The 14,719-nt window shown below is 37.2% G+C and overlaps 1 protein-coding gene across 8 annotated transcripts in view; it reads left to right on the top strand.

Annotated features, from left to right (window-relative positions):
* Positions 1–14,719, top strand: part of RIMS2 (regulating synaptic membrane exocytosis 2) — a 418,309-nt gene that overhangs the window by 384,996 nt on the left and 18,594 nt on the right. The window contains exon 1 of one of the 8 annotated variants that reach the window (XM_012722999.1): positions 7,737–7,878. The exons of the other annotated variants lie outside the window; for them this stretch is intronic. Within the exon in view, the coding sequence (XP_012578453.1) occupies positions 7,737–7,878 (142 nt within the window). Of the gene's footprint in view, positions 1–7,736; positions 7,879–14,719 lie in introns of those variants that run through there. 8 annotated transcript variants of the gene reach the window in all.

Genomic DNA, 14,719 nt, shown 5'->3' with positions numbered 1-14,719 from the left:
TAAACTGGTGGATGGTTTTGATTAGTTCCTCTGTGGAGCTTTTAGGGTTTTCCATATAAATTTAACATATCATCTGCAAATAAGGATAGTTTTACTTCTTCTTTCCCTATTTGGATTCCTTGTATGCCTTTAGGGTTTTCCATATGAACATATTGTCTGCAAATAAGGATAGTTTTACTTCTTCTTTCCCTATTTGGATTCCTTGTATAAAGGCATACACTTTTAATCAATATTACATAATTATTGAAATTGAGTTCCAAAGCTTCATAAAAGTTTTAGTCTTGCTGTATACTTATGCCAAATGTTTATACACACAAAATTTAAAGATGCTGTTGATCCATGAATTAAATTACTAATTTTCATGTAGAACTATAAGGGAATATTCTCAAATGTCTGAGAATATTCTAATTTTCCTGTGAAGACTATAAATTTAATATAAAACTAGTGCATTGGTTAAAACAGTGGGATAGAGTACTGTTTTGAGAAGCATGGAGCTCCTCAAATTTGGAAACCATGTTTGCCACTCCTAGTGCCCTAAAAGAGACTGGGAAAAGAGAGGCCCTCATGAGGATTCACCTATGTCTAGAGATCCAAAGAGACATAGATAGCATTTATTATGGTCAGGCTAGAAAGACTTCAGTTTTCTATTTTTTTGACCCTTATTTTTCTGCCTACCAATCATCATTCAAGGTATAGCTGAAGTGTCTCTTATTCTGCAAATCCTTCATAGCCCATCTTAGATAGAATTGATCACTCCCTGTTTTGTGTCACCAGAATGCCTTGAACCTGAACCTTGAACAAATATGCTACTTATTTCATTAGTTTGCATTTGTTGCATTTCTTATCTGTTATCCTCTCTACCCTGACTCCACCAGTCTGTAAGCTCCTCGAGAGAGAAACCTTGTTTCATAAGTATCTTACCCATGGAGCTAGAGAAGGCTTTGTCATATGGTGTTCAGTAAATAGCTGAGTGACAGAGGAAATAAAGGAAGGTGGGAATGCCATCAGACTTTGCAGAGTGGGGTATATAAATGATTGAACTGTAATGGTATTTTATGCTCCTCTCTTTTCCCTGGTCCTAAACAAGTTTCTCTAATGTTCTTTTCTCCCCTATCTATACATCTTTATCATTGAATCACTCTTAATCTTATCAGTGATACAGCATCTCCTTTTTATATAAATACTTTTGTTTTTCATTGAAAATAGTATTTTCATGACCATTTAAAAATTTTATAGAAGGTATAGAAAAGGCATAAGCATTCTTTTTTAAATTTTGTTCTTATTTATGTAATATATATGACTTATGAATGACTCTTCTTCATTTGGGGAAGTATACTTTCAGGAATAACCAAATAATAATAAATTAAAAATCTAATGAATGTGTATTTCTTGTTTTCTCTGGAGACTGAGTAGTTCATGTCCTTTTGCCTGAAGTTGTGGTTCTATACTGATTCCTAAAATTTCTTGAGGACATTTAGTAAGAGTTTCTTGGATTCCATCATAGCTAAATGAAGATTTACATATTTATGCCATATAATTAAGAACTGCTATGCTAAAAATTCCTTGTGATGAATAAGAAAGCAGTTCTTACTGGCAGTCCCATTGCCTACATGTTATCAAAAAAGCTTTCTTAAGTAGTGTCACTAAGCAATTAAGAGTATGTATTATCAGGTCATGAGGCTGGAATTCAGATCCTGGCTTTGCTACTTATAACAGGGGACAAATTATAACAATGGCATCAAACTTTATGAACATAAATCCTAGTTTCATCTCTTAATAAACTACATGAACTTGGACAGGAGGTTTACAATCAATTTGTGTCAGTTTTATCATCTCTATGTAAAATTAAAATATTATTAATAATAAAAATCTCCCTCAGGGCCGTGTATATATTAAATGAGTTGATGTGTGGGTGTTTGAAATTGTTGTGAGAAAGCCTGCTATATAAGAAGTGGGTATGTGTTAGATTATCTAGTAGAGTGTGAGCACCACAAGGGAAGTATTCTTTTCTGTACCCTCAGATACTGGAACACATTTCCTGGCATGTTAGTAGGCACTCAGCAAATACTTACTGAATGAGTATAAGCCATGTTTCCTGTCTGTGAGATGAAAATGATAATAATGACCTCAGAGAATATTTATGAAAATTAAATGAAGTAATGTAATTTAAAGCCTGAGTTTTAGCGTCATCATTATCATTATTTCACAGAAATGGTCATTATTAAAATTAAGGTACAAATCCTGTTGCTACCTCTCTGTTCTCTAACTCTTCTGTTTTTGTGATGCATCACTTTGGTCTTTAAGGTTTATCTCCTTCGATCATTAGTCAGATCTGTTGCACTGGGGTTTTTGCTTGTTTGTTTGTTTGTTTGTTTAAAGATTTATTTATTCATACAGAACTGGGGTATAGGCCAGAGGGGCAGGGGCAGTGAAAGGCTTCACCAGAGAGAAAGAGGGAAGCAGAACAGGCTGACTGATGAAGTACACTGCTGAGGGGAGCAGTGGGCAGGTCAGGAGACGTCTGCCATGCCATGTGGGTCACCTCGAAGGCTGGGGATTGAACTCATGCGGAAGTGGCTTTAGCTTCTTAGTGCTGTGCTTTAACCCGCTGCGCCACCAGCGAGGGCCCTGTTTTTTTGTTTTTGTTTTTGTTTTTTTGGTTTTTCTTTTTAATCTAATCAACAAATAAATTTATTTTCTCCCCTGGATATTAGCTGTTACAAGATAAAGGCAAATTCTATCATAAATGTCATTTTAGTAATGGTATAAACCTTTATGAAAATTTTGGGTTAAATAAGCTGCTAAAGGAACATCTGCTATTCACTTCAAAATATGATGAGGAAATACCAAAAATACTTTTAAAAAATATAATCACAAAAGCTTAGATTTTATTTGTACCATATTGCCATTAAGCTGGGAATGAAGAAAAAAAACTATATACTGTGGATTTCATGTTTGAGTCAAGAATATTAAATACTCTCAGCCATCTGAAGTCAGTATAACAATGCTGGCTATGAATTTCATTATTCATGATTTAAATGCAAAGATATTTTGTTATTTGGTTTCTGAGAGTAGGTGTCGAATAAAACCAAAATATTTCCATAAATATTTCTCCTTAGCATAGAAAATTTTGCTAGAAAGAATGATCCAAAGTGGTAAGGTAATCAATATCAACTCTGAAGACTGAGCTAGAAGAGGAATCCCCCTATCACCAAGAGCAAATGCATATTAAGGGGAAAGAGGTCAAGTTCAGACTGCAGCATGGCTCTGTGACCTATACTGAGCAATTCCTGTCTCTTCCAGCAACCAGCTGGGTTGACTGGTCACATTACATAGTGACCAAACAGCAGAAAGAGCTAGACAACACAGGCGGCTACTTTTTAGCCTCACTACCTCTGGACCTTAATAAAGTGTTTCTATTTCTACTGTTAATTTTTTTTTTTTGCTAGTTTCCCTTTCCTTCATTAGATTTACAATCTTATCATCATTGCCTGCATTATTTTTAGCACAGTAAAAAGGGTGAGATTGCCAAAGACACAGTATGTTCCTTTTCATATGCTTATTCAAATTATGGAGGCTCTTTTTTCAAGAAAATACTGATTTAATATACTTTAAAAGTCTGATGATTTTTTCCCAAGAAACTATTACACAGAAACTGATATATAAATAACACCTAATATCTTATTCGTATTAGAATTGATGTGCTGAAATTCACATATAAGGCTATATAATATTGGTATATTTTGATAAGAAAGGCAGATACAGCTTTAGCATTGATATATAATTAGGATAAACATGGTTTTAAAGAGTTGGGATTTTTTTTTATATTTATTTTACTTTGAACCAAATGCTTTACTGAACAGTTAATAGTTACAGTCAATGTTTTGTATAAGTGTATATGGCATGATATAGAACACTGTTCATAGAACACTGAACCTGAAATCAGGTCATCTGAACTTGAGACCTGCTTTACCACTTTCTAGTTAAGCAAGTTATACAATATCATTGAATCTTTATTGGTGCTATAAAGGAAAGGTAATAATGATCCTCTCTGGACTGATAATAGAATTACCTGGCATAATTAGTATATCTGTCATCAAATAGGATGCAAAGATTTCATGTGTAAGTGATATTTTATATCCATTCTTCAAAAAAAAATTATTTTCAAATCTAATGATAGAATCTTTTCAAGGCCATATTTGCTTTCAGAAGGCAAGGAATTTGTGACTCACTTTTTCTCTATTATTAAATTAGAAACAAGTCATTTGTATATTGGATGATAGTGACTCTTGAATTACACTTTGTTATAGAAACTGTATAGCAGCCATCATTTGAGTACATCATCCAAAGTTATTTAAATGTATGTTCTGGTAGGGAGGAATGGCATTTCTAATCTTTTATCAGTAGCTTATCTTTTGTGTAAAATTTTAAATTCCTTTGGGGTTGGTAGTACTTGTGTTAAAGCGGAATAGGAATAAACCTATTAAAATATATAAACCAAAATCATTATCTAGATAATATTTATTATGCATAAGAAAACAATCCAACATAAGAAAAAAGTAGAATTATAAATTTTCTCAGGAAGTTTAGTATATTCCACAAATTATCATTCTAGATTGAGTTCTGGTCATTATTGTCTTTGTCTGAGTTGACACCTATATCCAATATTCTTCTTTCCCCTTAAAACTTTCCTCCTGGAAATAGGGAATTTTTTTAAGATTTATTTATTTATGCATGCAGAACTAGAGGTGCCAGGGAGGATTCACCAGAGACAGAGTGGGGAGCAGAACAGGCCAATTAACGAAGTACACTACTGAGGGAAGCAGTGGGTGGGTCAGGAACGGTCCCCTGTGCCATGTAGGTCACCTTCCTGGCTGGGAATCAAACTCATGCTAAAGTGGCTTTAGCTTCTTAGTGCTGTGCTTTAACCCGCTGTGTCACCAGGGAGGGCCTGAAATAAGGGATGTTCTTCTTTCTTCTCCCTAGTACTCTATAACTAATATATAACTAAGATCATAACAATATGGAAAAAAATATCAAAAAGTTTTCCAGGACAACCTTGTTTTGTAACTGCAAGAAAAAAATGATGCTCCTGGAGAGATAAGTGCTTCTGAACTATTCCAGGCCAACCTCTTCTTGGTGCATAAAGCCAGGTATTAACACAGAGAAGACAGGGCCCAGCCAACTCAGCCATGACCACTTACATAGTTCTTAGTTCCCTACCCCCATGTAATCACTGGTGGAAACCCAAAGTATCTCCTTCTAAAACCCAAAGTTTGCGTCATCATTATGATGTCCCTGGATGTCAAAATGTTCCCCACCCCTGGCCAATTAATTTTCTAGGATTTTCCTCCTTGATTCCTCTCTTTCATACTTTCTTCTTAATCCCAGCCCGTGCACACATGCATTTTCATGAAACAATACTGCAGTTGATTCGGAAGCTACACAGGCTACACTCTGATATTTTATTTCACTTTACTTTTCAGAATGCCCACCAAACCTAATTATTTTTCATGACTCACTAAAAATTTATAATCCATGGTTCAAAAAAAAGGATAATTTTCAGTATAGTTCAATGTATTCCTTTTGGTTTGCAAAATTCTGATTCTCTTTCTTATAATGAAAATTTCCTTTAATAAAAACCTTTCTGTTCTCTGACTAAAAGCAATATGTTCTATTGAAGTTCTGATATTTTCAGAATGTGATTAATGAACAACAGAAAAACAGAAACAAAAAAAACTGGACTATACAAAGTCTAAGCAAGCAAAAGTTGTTGGTATGTTATGGTATGCTTATTTGTATCAAAAATTTCTTAATGTTTAGGAAGATTTAATAGGTTTGTAACTTCTGTGCATTTTTTGATGCAATGCCCAAAGGTACTAACACACCTAGAAGGCTATGTAGTCTATCCTCTTCTGTCATATATCTCTCTAACCTTATTTTTTCTCACTCACTCACTCCATTCCAGCTCCCCTGGCCTCTTTGCTGTTCTGTGAACTCACCATGACATCAAACCTTAAGGCCTTTGCTTTGGAGGTTCTCTTTCCTTCAAACTTACTCCTTTATTTGAATATCTGAATGGGAAACTTATTCAACATCTTCAAACATTTCTTCAAATGTCACCTTCTCCGTGAAGCCCACCTTGATTGTTCTTTTTAAAATTGTAAACTGTCCCATCCCCCTTAATTTTTTTATTTTCCTTTTTCATTTGCTTCCATCCACCTTTCAACACTATATAATTTACTAATTTATTGTGTCTTTTCCCTAATTAGAATGTAAGCTCCACCAGAGCAGGTATTCTTAACTGCTGTTATCATTAATGTGTCCTAAGTTTGCAACAGTACCTGGCATATTCTACTAGCATGGAGCAGAGCACAGTGAATCTTCATTAAATGAGTGGATCTTTCAGTACATCTACATCTGTATCTATATATGTAAATATACATAACTTATTTCTCAGGATATTTATTGATAACCCATTTTGACCCATAGCATAATTTATAGTTTACAAATGGCTTTTGAAATTCCCTTTTACACTTAACAATTATGCTATGCATATTTAGAACTGGAGTCCTAGTACCCTAGTCACAGCCTCTCTCCTGGTGGAGAAACTGGGAGGTGGGTGGGTAGCTGCAAAACAGGGCAGGCTTCTGACTCCTAGCAACATGGAATCCTAGTGCCTTTATGTCCTGGGATAAGATGTGCAGTTTGCAAATGCAGCTGCTACTTCACTTACAAACTGTTTTGCTTCTAGCATCTGTGTTGCTTTCAAATTTATGTTGAAGATTTTTCTTTGATTTAGGTGTTAAAGTCCCACAGTGGCTGTTGTCATTCTTTGCAACAATAGTTAAAAGACTTTAATTTGGATAAAGAAGGTATTCAAAATTCCTGAAATCAAAGCTAACTTAATAGAATAGTACTTTGTGTTGGTGCTTTTGCTGTCCCTTGACTTTTTTTTTTAAGAACTCCTCCTCCCCCTCCCCCATGGGGCGCCCCATGGCTTTTTTCCATTTTAATAAGGAAGGTAAAAGAGAAAACTTTAGTTCTAGGCTTTCGTGGAACCTGTTAAAAGTCGGAGAGCCTTTGTATTATGACTGGAGAAAAGGTCACTGTTTCCTGTCTGTGCTTGAGGAGCATTAAGTGAAACTGAGGAAGGGAAAAGCGCTACCAGAATTTGATATATTACCATCGGTGATGCCTAACTTATTGCATCTGATTAATCACCTTCCTCTGGCCTCAGCCACGGGCAAGGGCGGAGACAAGGGGAAGAAGAGGAAGCAGCGGGAGCTCCTTGGGGCTCAGAGTCGCGCAGACGCCGAGGGGCGCTCCGGAGCTGCCAGCCCCCGAGGTGCAGCCGCCGCCTCCCCTCCGCCCGCTGATTGGCGCGGACCACAGCATCGGCAGCATCTCCCCACGAGCGGCGGGCGGCGAGACTCGAGCAGCCTCGGCCTCCGGGATCCTCAGCTCCCCCTGGGGCGAGACCTCGGACTTTCGCTGCGAGCCACCGCGTCTCCGCCCGCCGCGCTTCGACCCCCTCCTCCTGGCTGCTCCCCAACAAGTGGACGTCCCGGCGGCTAGGCAAACCACTTCTCGTCCAGACCGGGTCAGGCAGTCGGGGGCCAGAACCCCAAGGTCTCTGGGGTCCGTCCCGGCCCCCAGCGCGCGGCGGTCTCCGCGTCCCAGCCGCCAAGACGCCTCGTATCTTGTACCGCGGGAAAAGTGGGGCTTCATCTAAGATGGGCCGGCAGGGCTTGGGGGGCGCCGGGGCGGCGGGGCGCCCCATGCAGCGCTCCCAGAGCCGGAGCAGTCTCTCCGCCTCCTTCGAGGCACTGGCCGGCTACTTTCCCTGCATAAACTCCCTGGAGGAGGAGGATGAAGGTGAGACTGGCGGTAGTTGGTGCTTGAGTCCGTTGACTGTCGCACCTCATAAGGTCGGTGGTGGGAGAGTCGGCCAGGGGAGAGAAGTCAGACGGCCTCGTCCCCACCCTCTCGGATCGCGGCGAGAGACAAACCCCCTACACCCCGAGGCTGGCGCTCCAGCTGAGCCTGGAAGTTTTCTGTTTAGGTTGTTTGGGGAGCTCCGGGGCGCTGGCTTAGGAAATATGTTGCACCCCACTCTGGTTTTGTTTACTCCCGCAGTCTCGGTATCAGTATTTGGCGCCCAAGATGCAAACTTAGAGAATTGAAGGGAAAGGCATCAGCAAAACTTGGAAACTGGAATCTGACCGTTGAGGGGAAGGGGGGTCGCAAGGGAACAGGTTGAGTGTTGGCAGAACTGGAGGTGGGTTTGTGCTGTGCATGCTTGGGTGTTTATTCACGGGCCACAAGACGAGGGAACTGACCGCTGACTGGTGTGTGAGCGATTTCGTTGTAATCAAGCTAATGAGAAACAAGGGGAGAGGAAACTCACTGTTGAAACTTTTCACCAAGTGCTTTTGGTCCTGCATAAAGTTTTGAATTAGAGAACATGTTTTCCTCATGAAGAACTCTCCTGAAAACTGACGCTGAAAATATTTGTAAATCAGATTAAGAATTGACTGCTAAATAGCAGGGCCCTACAATTTGAAATTACTGTTTACTCACTTATTAGTATGTTAGTTGCAAACCTTATTCATCTTTAGATGTAGGTCCAGAGTAGGTTAGTGACTATCATGTTAACTCTGTTATTGTATTTAATAGTATTTATTTTGCTTTTATTCCATGGCCTCTGATTAGGAAATCTGTAGTAAGTGCTAAGTTAAAAGAAACTGCGTGCTCTAAGCACAGGTACATTTTTTTGTTTTTTCCTTCTATTTTTCCCTTTAAGATGGTGGATTAATAATGTCTGGAAAGTGGCCTTCAAAATAAGTCGCTACTTAGGGCTGTCCAAGTTGCTTCTAGCTTAATGTTGCAATGTCAGTTTGCCATGTAGATCAGTACAGGTTTAAAAATAGGATATTTCTCTATATAAACATGACTTAATTTTCCTGTTAATCCTTTGCTGTTCTTTGTGCACTTACCTTTCATTTGTTTTCTTTAAATCTTTAAAATCCCAGGAAATGTAAGCAAGTCAAGAAATGAGAAAGCCAGATTGGTTAAATGAGTGATTATAATTGTGTGTAAAATGTTCGGTGTTTATTTCTATTAGTCCCTGTTCTAAAAACTTGATACATACTTCTTGACTCTTTTAGCCCACAACAGCTTTCTGAGGGAGTATTTTTATGATTCCCATTTCACAAAGGAGGAATTGAAGCAAAAGAGATTCAAAAACTTGCCCAAGGTCACCTAGATAATAATAGAATTCGCATATGAACGCAAGCAGTCTTCATAGCCCATGCACTCAATGCATACACTCAAGGCTAGACTCCCTAGGCTATTATTTGCATATACTTGGCTACAGTTCCATACCTAGTAATTCTAAAGCTATAATTCAAATCCAGGTGTGTCTGAATATATATATTTTAAATAAAACATTTATTGTAGATTCATTGGCTTGATTTAAAATTTCACACCAAGTTAGCTAAATTATCATCATTCTTCCCTAAGTTGTCACTAGAATTGTTGGATTTACAAAATACTATGCGAAACATCCTTTTTGAGACAAGAAAAGTGCAGTTCTTTCAAGTTTTAAACTATATTCACTTAACCTTGGCTCATGCAGCCAAATCCCAAAGGAATTTCCTATATCTGCACATGAGGAAATTGGAACACATTTTTGTCCCATAATACAGCGTCTTCGGTTGCCAAGACAAAACATTCCATAAGGAAGTCAGAATATTTAAGCATATAGTTCTCACTGGTAATTAGAGGAGAGGCACTCACCATGAATGAGAGGTCTTTCCACCATGAATAAGAGAACTTTCCAACCCTTTTCTAGCCAAGAGAAGAAATCCTAGCTTACTTCTTGGATTTTACAATATTATTACCAGCCTTGAATGTCCTGAGATTTTTTTTTTAAGGATATTTCAACATAAGCTGCCAACGTGTAAAATCTAGAAAATGCTGGCCTAGAGCAGTGCTTCTTTAGTTTTTTTCTACTGAGACACCCCAAACAAAACACATGAAGTGTGTATGGATCACACTCATGAATCTACTCAGGAATTTGTTAATATAGTCACAGCTGTGAAACCCATTCTGATTTATAAAGAAAATATCACAGTAGATAATTGTCAAATACGTGAAAACAGCTTCTCTTAAGAAAGCCAAACAGTGTGCTTTCACTGAATTAACTGACCAGATCAGTAAGCCAGTCTAATTTTAAAGTTAATCTTTTTTTGTCTCTTCAGAATTAGTACAGTAACTGAATAATTTCATAGTAGTCTGTCTTTCAGTTCTGTATACTCGTTTGGTTCTTTTACAGCATCTCCAGAATAAGAAGTTTCTAAAAGTCCATATCCTTTTTTGATCATTCATTCAAAAATACTTATTGAAGGCTTGTTGATGGTTAGTAGCGTATTGTCTTTCAGTTTGGAAATTATGCCCTCTACCTTCTTTAAACTTACAGTCTGGTAGAAATAGATAGACATTAATAGAAATTACTATGTTAACAAAAAGCGATAGCTGTTAGGAAGGTGAATACAGAGGATAAGAAAATTTACTTAAGGAGTTAGACAAAGGAAACTAGAGATTCAGAGATCATTGCTAGCTCCCAGTTTCCCATGAACAGCATCATTACACACCTTTGACAAGAACCTAAACTTACACTCTGGCTCTGGAGTTCATAATCCTAGTTATTCTATGCATTAGTTCTTCATTATCACGTTTTCCTGTAAGATGCTATGGTCTTGAAAATCAAGCACAGTAATAGTAGTTAACATTCACTGAGCACCTTTTTTGTCCTGCATTCTTTTAATTTTATGCTAATTCTTTAAGAAAGTTACTCTTTGCATCATTTTACACATGTCGAAAACAAAACTTAGAAAAGTTAAACAACTTGGCTGCAGAACCTAAATCTCAGCAGGGCTGACTTAAGTAGAATGAATGGGATATTCCTAAAATTAAAGCTGTCGAGGGGTCTATGAAACACCATTTTTATCCTTGCAGTTCTTTTTTTTTTTTTTTTTTTTTTCTCTGTCCTTGAATATATTTCAGGTAAATGTTCTCCAAATCTCTGAATAGTTGTATTTTAAAGTAAAACAATAGCAACAGTACCTTACAGTCACCTTCCATCACCTTTCATATGAAGAATTCATTTCCTGCTTTCAAGAACAAAGAAACATTAATAGTTCAGATTGTTTGCACCAGCTGTTCCTTAAGTAATTTTAGTACATAATAATTTGCCAAAATGGCACATTTTGGACAGCGTACTCTGAATTCCATCACATGTCATGAACAGTTTGTAAATTATTTTTTGTACTATTGTGTTGTTGTTAAAACCTTTAAGTATTATCCTCACTGTATAAAATGCTTGGCCCCACCACTGAGTCTACCTTCCTACGGGAGGATATTAATGTGTGTAGAATTTTTAAACACTATAGGTAATTCTAAGAAAAAAGCAGTCATTAAAAGAAAAAGTTATACCACCGTTGGTAGAAAAAGCATTTTCACAACTTCCCATTCATAGATCCAAAAGTAAAGTTTATAAGAAATAGAAAGGTGACAGACACATCTACTAGCTAGTAGACCTGGCATCTCAGAGACTAAGACAGTGTGCTACCTGTAGTTCTGGGCTAGTGATTCTTTTTTTAAGATTTATTTATTTATGCTTATAGAACTAGGGTACAGGCCAGAGGTGCAGGGTGGTGAGAGGATTCACCAGAGACAGAGTGGGGAGCAGAGCAGGCAGATCGACAAAGTACACTGCTGAGGGGAGCAGTAGTAAGAAGGGAGAAGTCTGCCGCACCGTGGGGATCACCTCTGGGTTGGGAATCAAATTCGCACTGAAGTGGCTGCAGCCAACTGGCAGTGCTGTGCCCTAACTCGTTGTGCCACCAGGGAGGGCCCTGGGCTACTGATTCTTAATTCAGTTATGTGGTGAATTTTACTTGCTTTCTTTGATAAATATATGACTTAACTAGTCACATGGATGTGATCCTATCAATTTAATACTATTTTACTGAATAAATGAACTCATTCAATTACTTTTACTTATCACTAGCTTGAAAATTAAAGGAAAACCATCTGAAAAACAGGAATAGTTTTAAAATCACCAGAAGTACTCTTGGAAAATTTCTTTGCATTTGATAAATGAAGCTTTGAGGAATTAATATAAAGAGAGCTAAAATTACTGTGGTTGAAAGACATACTTAACTTTTCCATATTCCTTAAGACTATGCAACCAGTAAGAACAATATAGAACACAATGTATTCTAATCTTTGCATATATTAAATATTACACTAATTCTTAATAGTCCCTATTTAATATAATCCTCCTAAATACCTTATTACACAATAGATGTGATCATAGTTTTTGCACATTTTTCTAATGACAGACATAGACTGTTATAGTCTAAATGTATATATATTCTTACTTCCCTAGATTATGACTGATTGTGTATTCAGAAATAATAGAATATTTTATATTAGATTTATATTCTTGGCAGAAAAAAATTACTCAAAAGGTTTTGGACTTAAAAGAAAGAAGTGAAAGAACAGTTTCACTCAGAGCACTTATCCAATATAACCTTTTAAATCTAAGCTTCAAAATCTTTCACTGCTAAATGTCCAAACAATACCCTTAAGGAAATGTAAAAGTAACACAAAAGTCAAGTTAGACCTCAGTTTGCTTTCATTCTTCAATAGGTTCACTGTGGAAATATTTTGTGTACCCACAGAAGCCGCAATGACAGCATCCCATTGCTGCTAAGCACTATTCCTACTTCATATAATACCCTGTGCTATTATTAAGTAGGTCCTCAATGCTGATCAGATGAGATCATTTTATTTCTTCTGTCTGATATTAAATGACTTTTGACTGGAGAAAAGAGAGATTTTCCTATACTATAAATACATATGTACACATATGTATACTATATAAGTGTTAAATATGTGTGGAGTGTGTGTGTGTATAACATATATGCAGCATTAGGTAAATACCCCTCCTCTCCAATCAAATATGTATGTATAAGTATATAATATATATTATTTGAAAATTTTAAGTAAAACAAAAACATATAGTATCAATTCTAATTTGAAGTATTTCTTAAGAATTAGGCTTTGCCCAATGGGACTAAAATGAAGGGACCATTTCTTTTAGTAGTATCATTGATCAGTTGTTTCTTATTATTCCTAGAAATCAGGAGCTACAAGGTGACATACAGAAGTAGATAACAGAAGGTGACAGAGTTGAACTAGGCTGGGAGTGATGCAAAAGGAAAAGACCAGAGCTTTGACAAGCCAGAGAAGGCTTACCCATAACACAAAAGAATGGTTTGAATTAATTGATGCCAAATTGAGTATCAGCCCAGGATTGGCAAATGCACGTCTTTTTCTCTAATAGAAGCTATACATCTGGAAGCTTATTCAAAACCTTTAAATTAAAAATATATATATAAGGGAAAATGGGGGGAGCATTATCTGGGCCAAACAAAACACACCCATCGACCAAATGTGGCCCAAAAGTGGGCACTTTCCTCAAGGTAATTGCTTCCTTCTGAGCCTTACTCAGTTCTCCTTTTTGCTTCCCATTGTCAGTATCACCTTGATAGGTGAGCTCTCCTTGGAAGCCTGTTGTCTCTGCCTTCTGGTTCTCCCCTCTCCAATCTAACTTCATTTTCCACAAGGCAGTTTTCTTAAATATCATCCAGATCTTGACAGTACTCTTCCTACAAAGCTTCAGTAGATTCCCATCTTCTACTAAACAAACAAACAAAAAAAGCCTTTAGATCTCTGTTACATTTGTCATATTTCAGGCCCTGCATGGATGTCACAGGTCACACCACGGTCAACCCTGATGTGGTCAGCACAGGATGACTCATAGAAATTGCATATGTGACCACCACCCTCATTTAATGGGAGACTGATTTGCTTCTTTGCTTTGTATTTCATTGCTACCTTCATATCCAAGTTTGTGGTGAGTGGTGTTTGATCAGCAGAACCTGGACTGTGTGTTCATGTCCTCTTGTGACAATTTTAGTTTCTACAGTTAAGGAGTAGGGTATTCGTCATGCATAGGAAGAGGGTTCAGAAGCTGGTGAGCCAAAAAACTAATAAATAACCATTTACAGTGTGGGGAGGGCTGTTAGACACATCATTGTTCACTATTTAATTTTGTTATAGTAGTTTTGTGTGGTTATTTAACTTTTCTTGAAGATTTGGTCACCCAGATATTCATACACACTCTTATTCTTGTGTATAGTACCTATTCAATCCCTACCCACAAAGACAACCTTAAAATGTCATCTGTTTACTGCAGGTTAATTGCAATCTAGGGTCTGTGAATGATATGTAGACTTCTCCTTCATAGGTAGTTGAACAAATTTGTCAGGTGGGCTAGTATTTTTTTTTTTTTCATATAGTTCCTTCAAATATCTAGGAGGCTTACACTCTCTCTGCTTCCAGTTTTGAATATAACTCTAATCAAACATCTCATTGGACAAAGATTTTAAGCCTGGTCTTTTAGTGTCTTGTCTCTGTGCTCTGCCCACTTGTCTTGATCTCAACTTAATGGCAGCCACTTGGACATCTGATAAGTATGAGTTTGGGTAGGAAGACAATCCCTCAGTCCAGTTTGGCTTCTCACTTTGTATTACTGGACCCCACTTATTTAGGCATAATTTTTTTTAAAGATTTATTTATTTAT

Source organism: Condylura cristata, unplaced genomic scaffold (genome assembly GCF_000260355.1).
Source record: "Condylura cristata isolate star-nosed mole 26May11 unplaced genomic scaffold, ConCri1.0 scaffold00009, whole genome shotgun sequence".
NCBI classification, from domain to species: Eukaryota; Metazoa; Chordata; class Mammalia; order Eulipotyphla; family Talpidae; genus Condylura; species Condylura cristata.
Note: the sequence above shows the minus strand (reverse complement) of the source record. Positions and strands in the feature narration are given on the sequence as shown.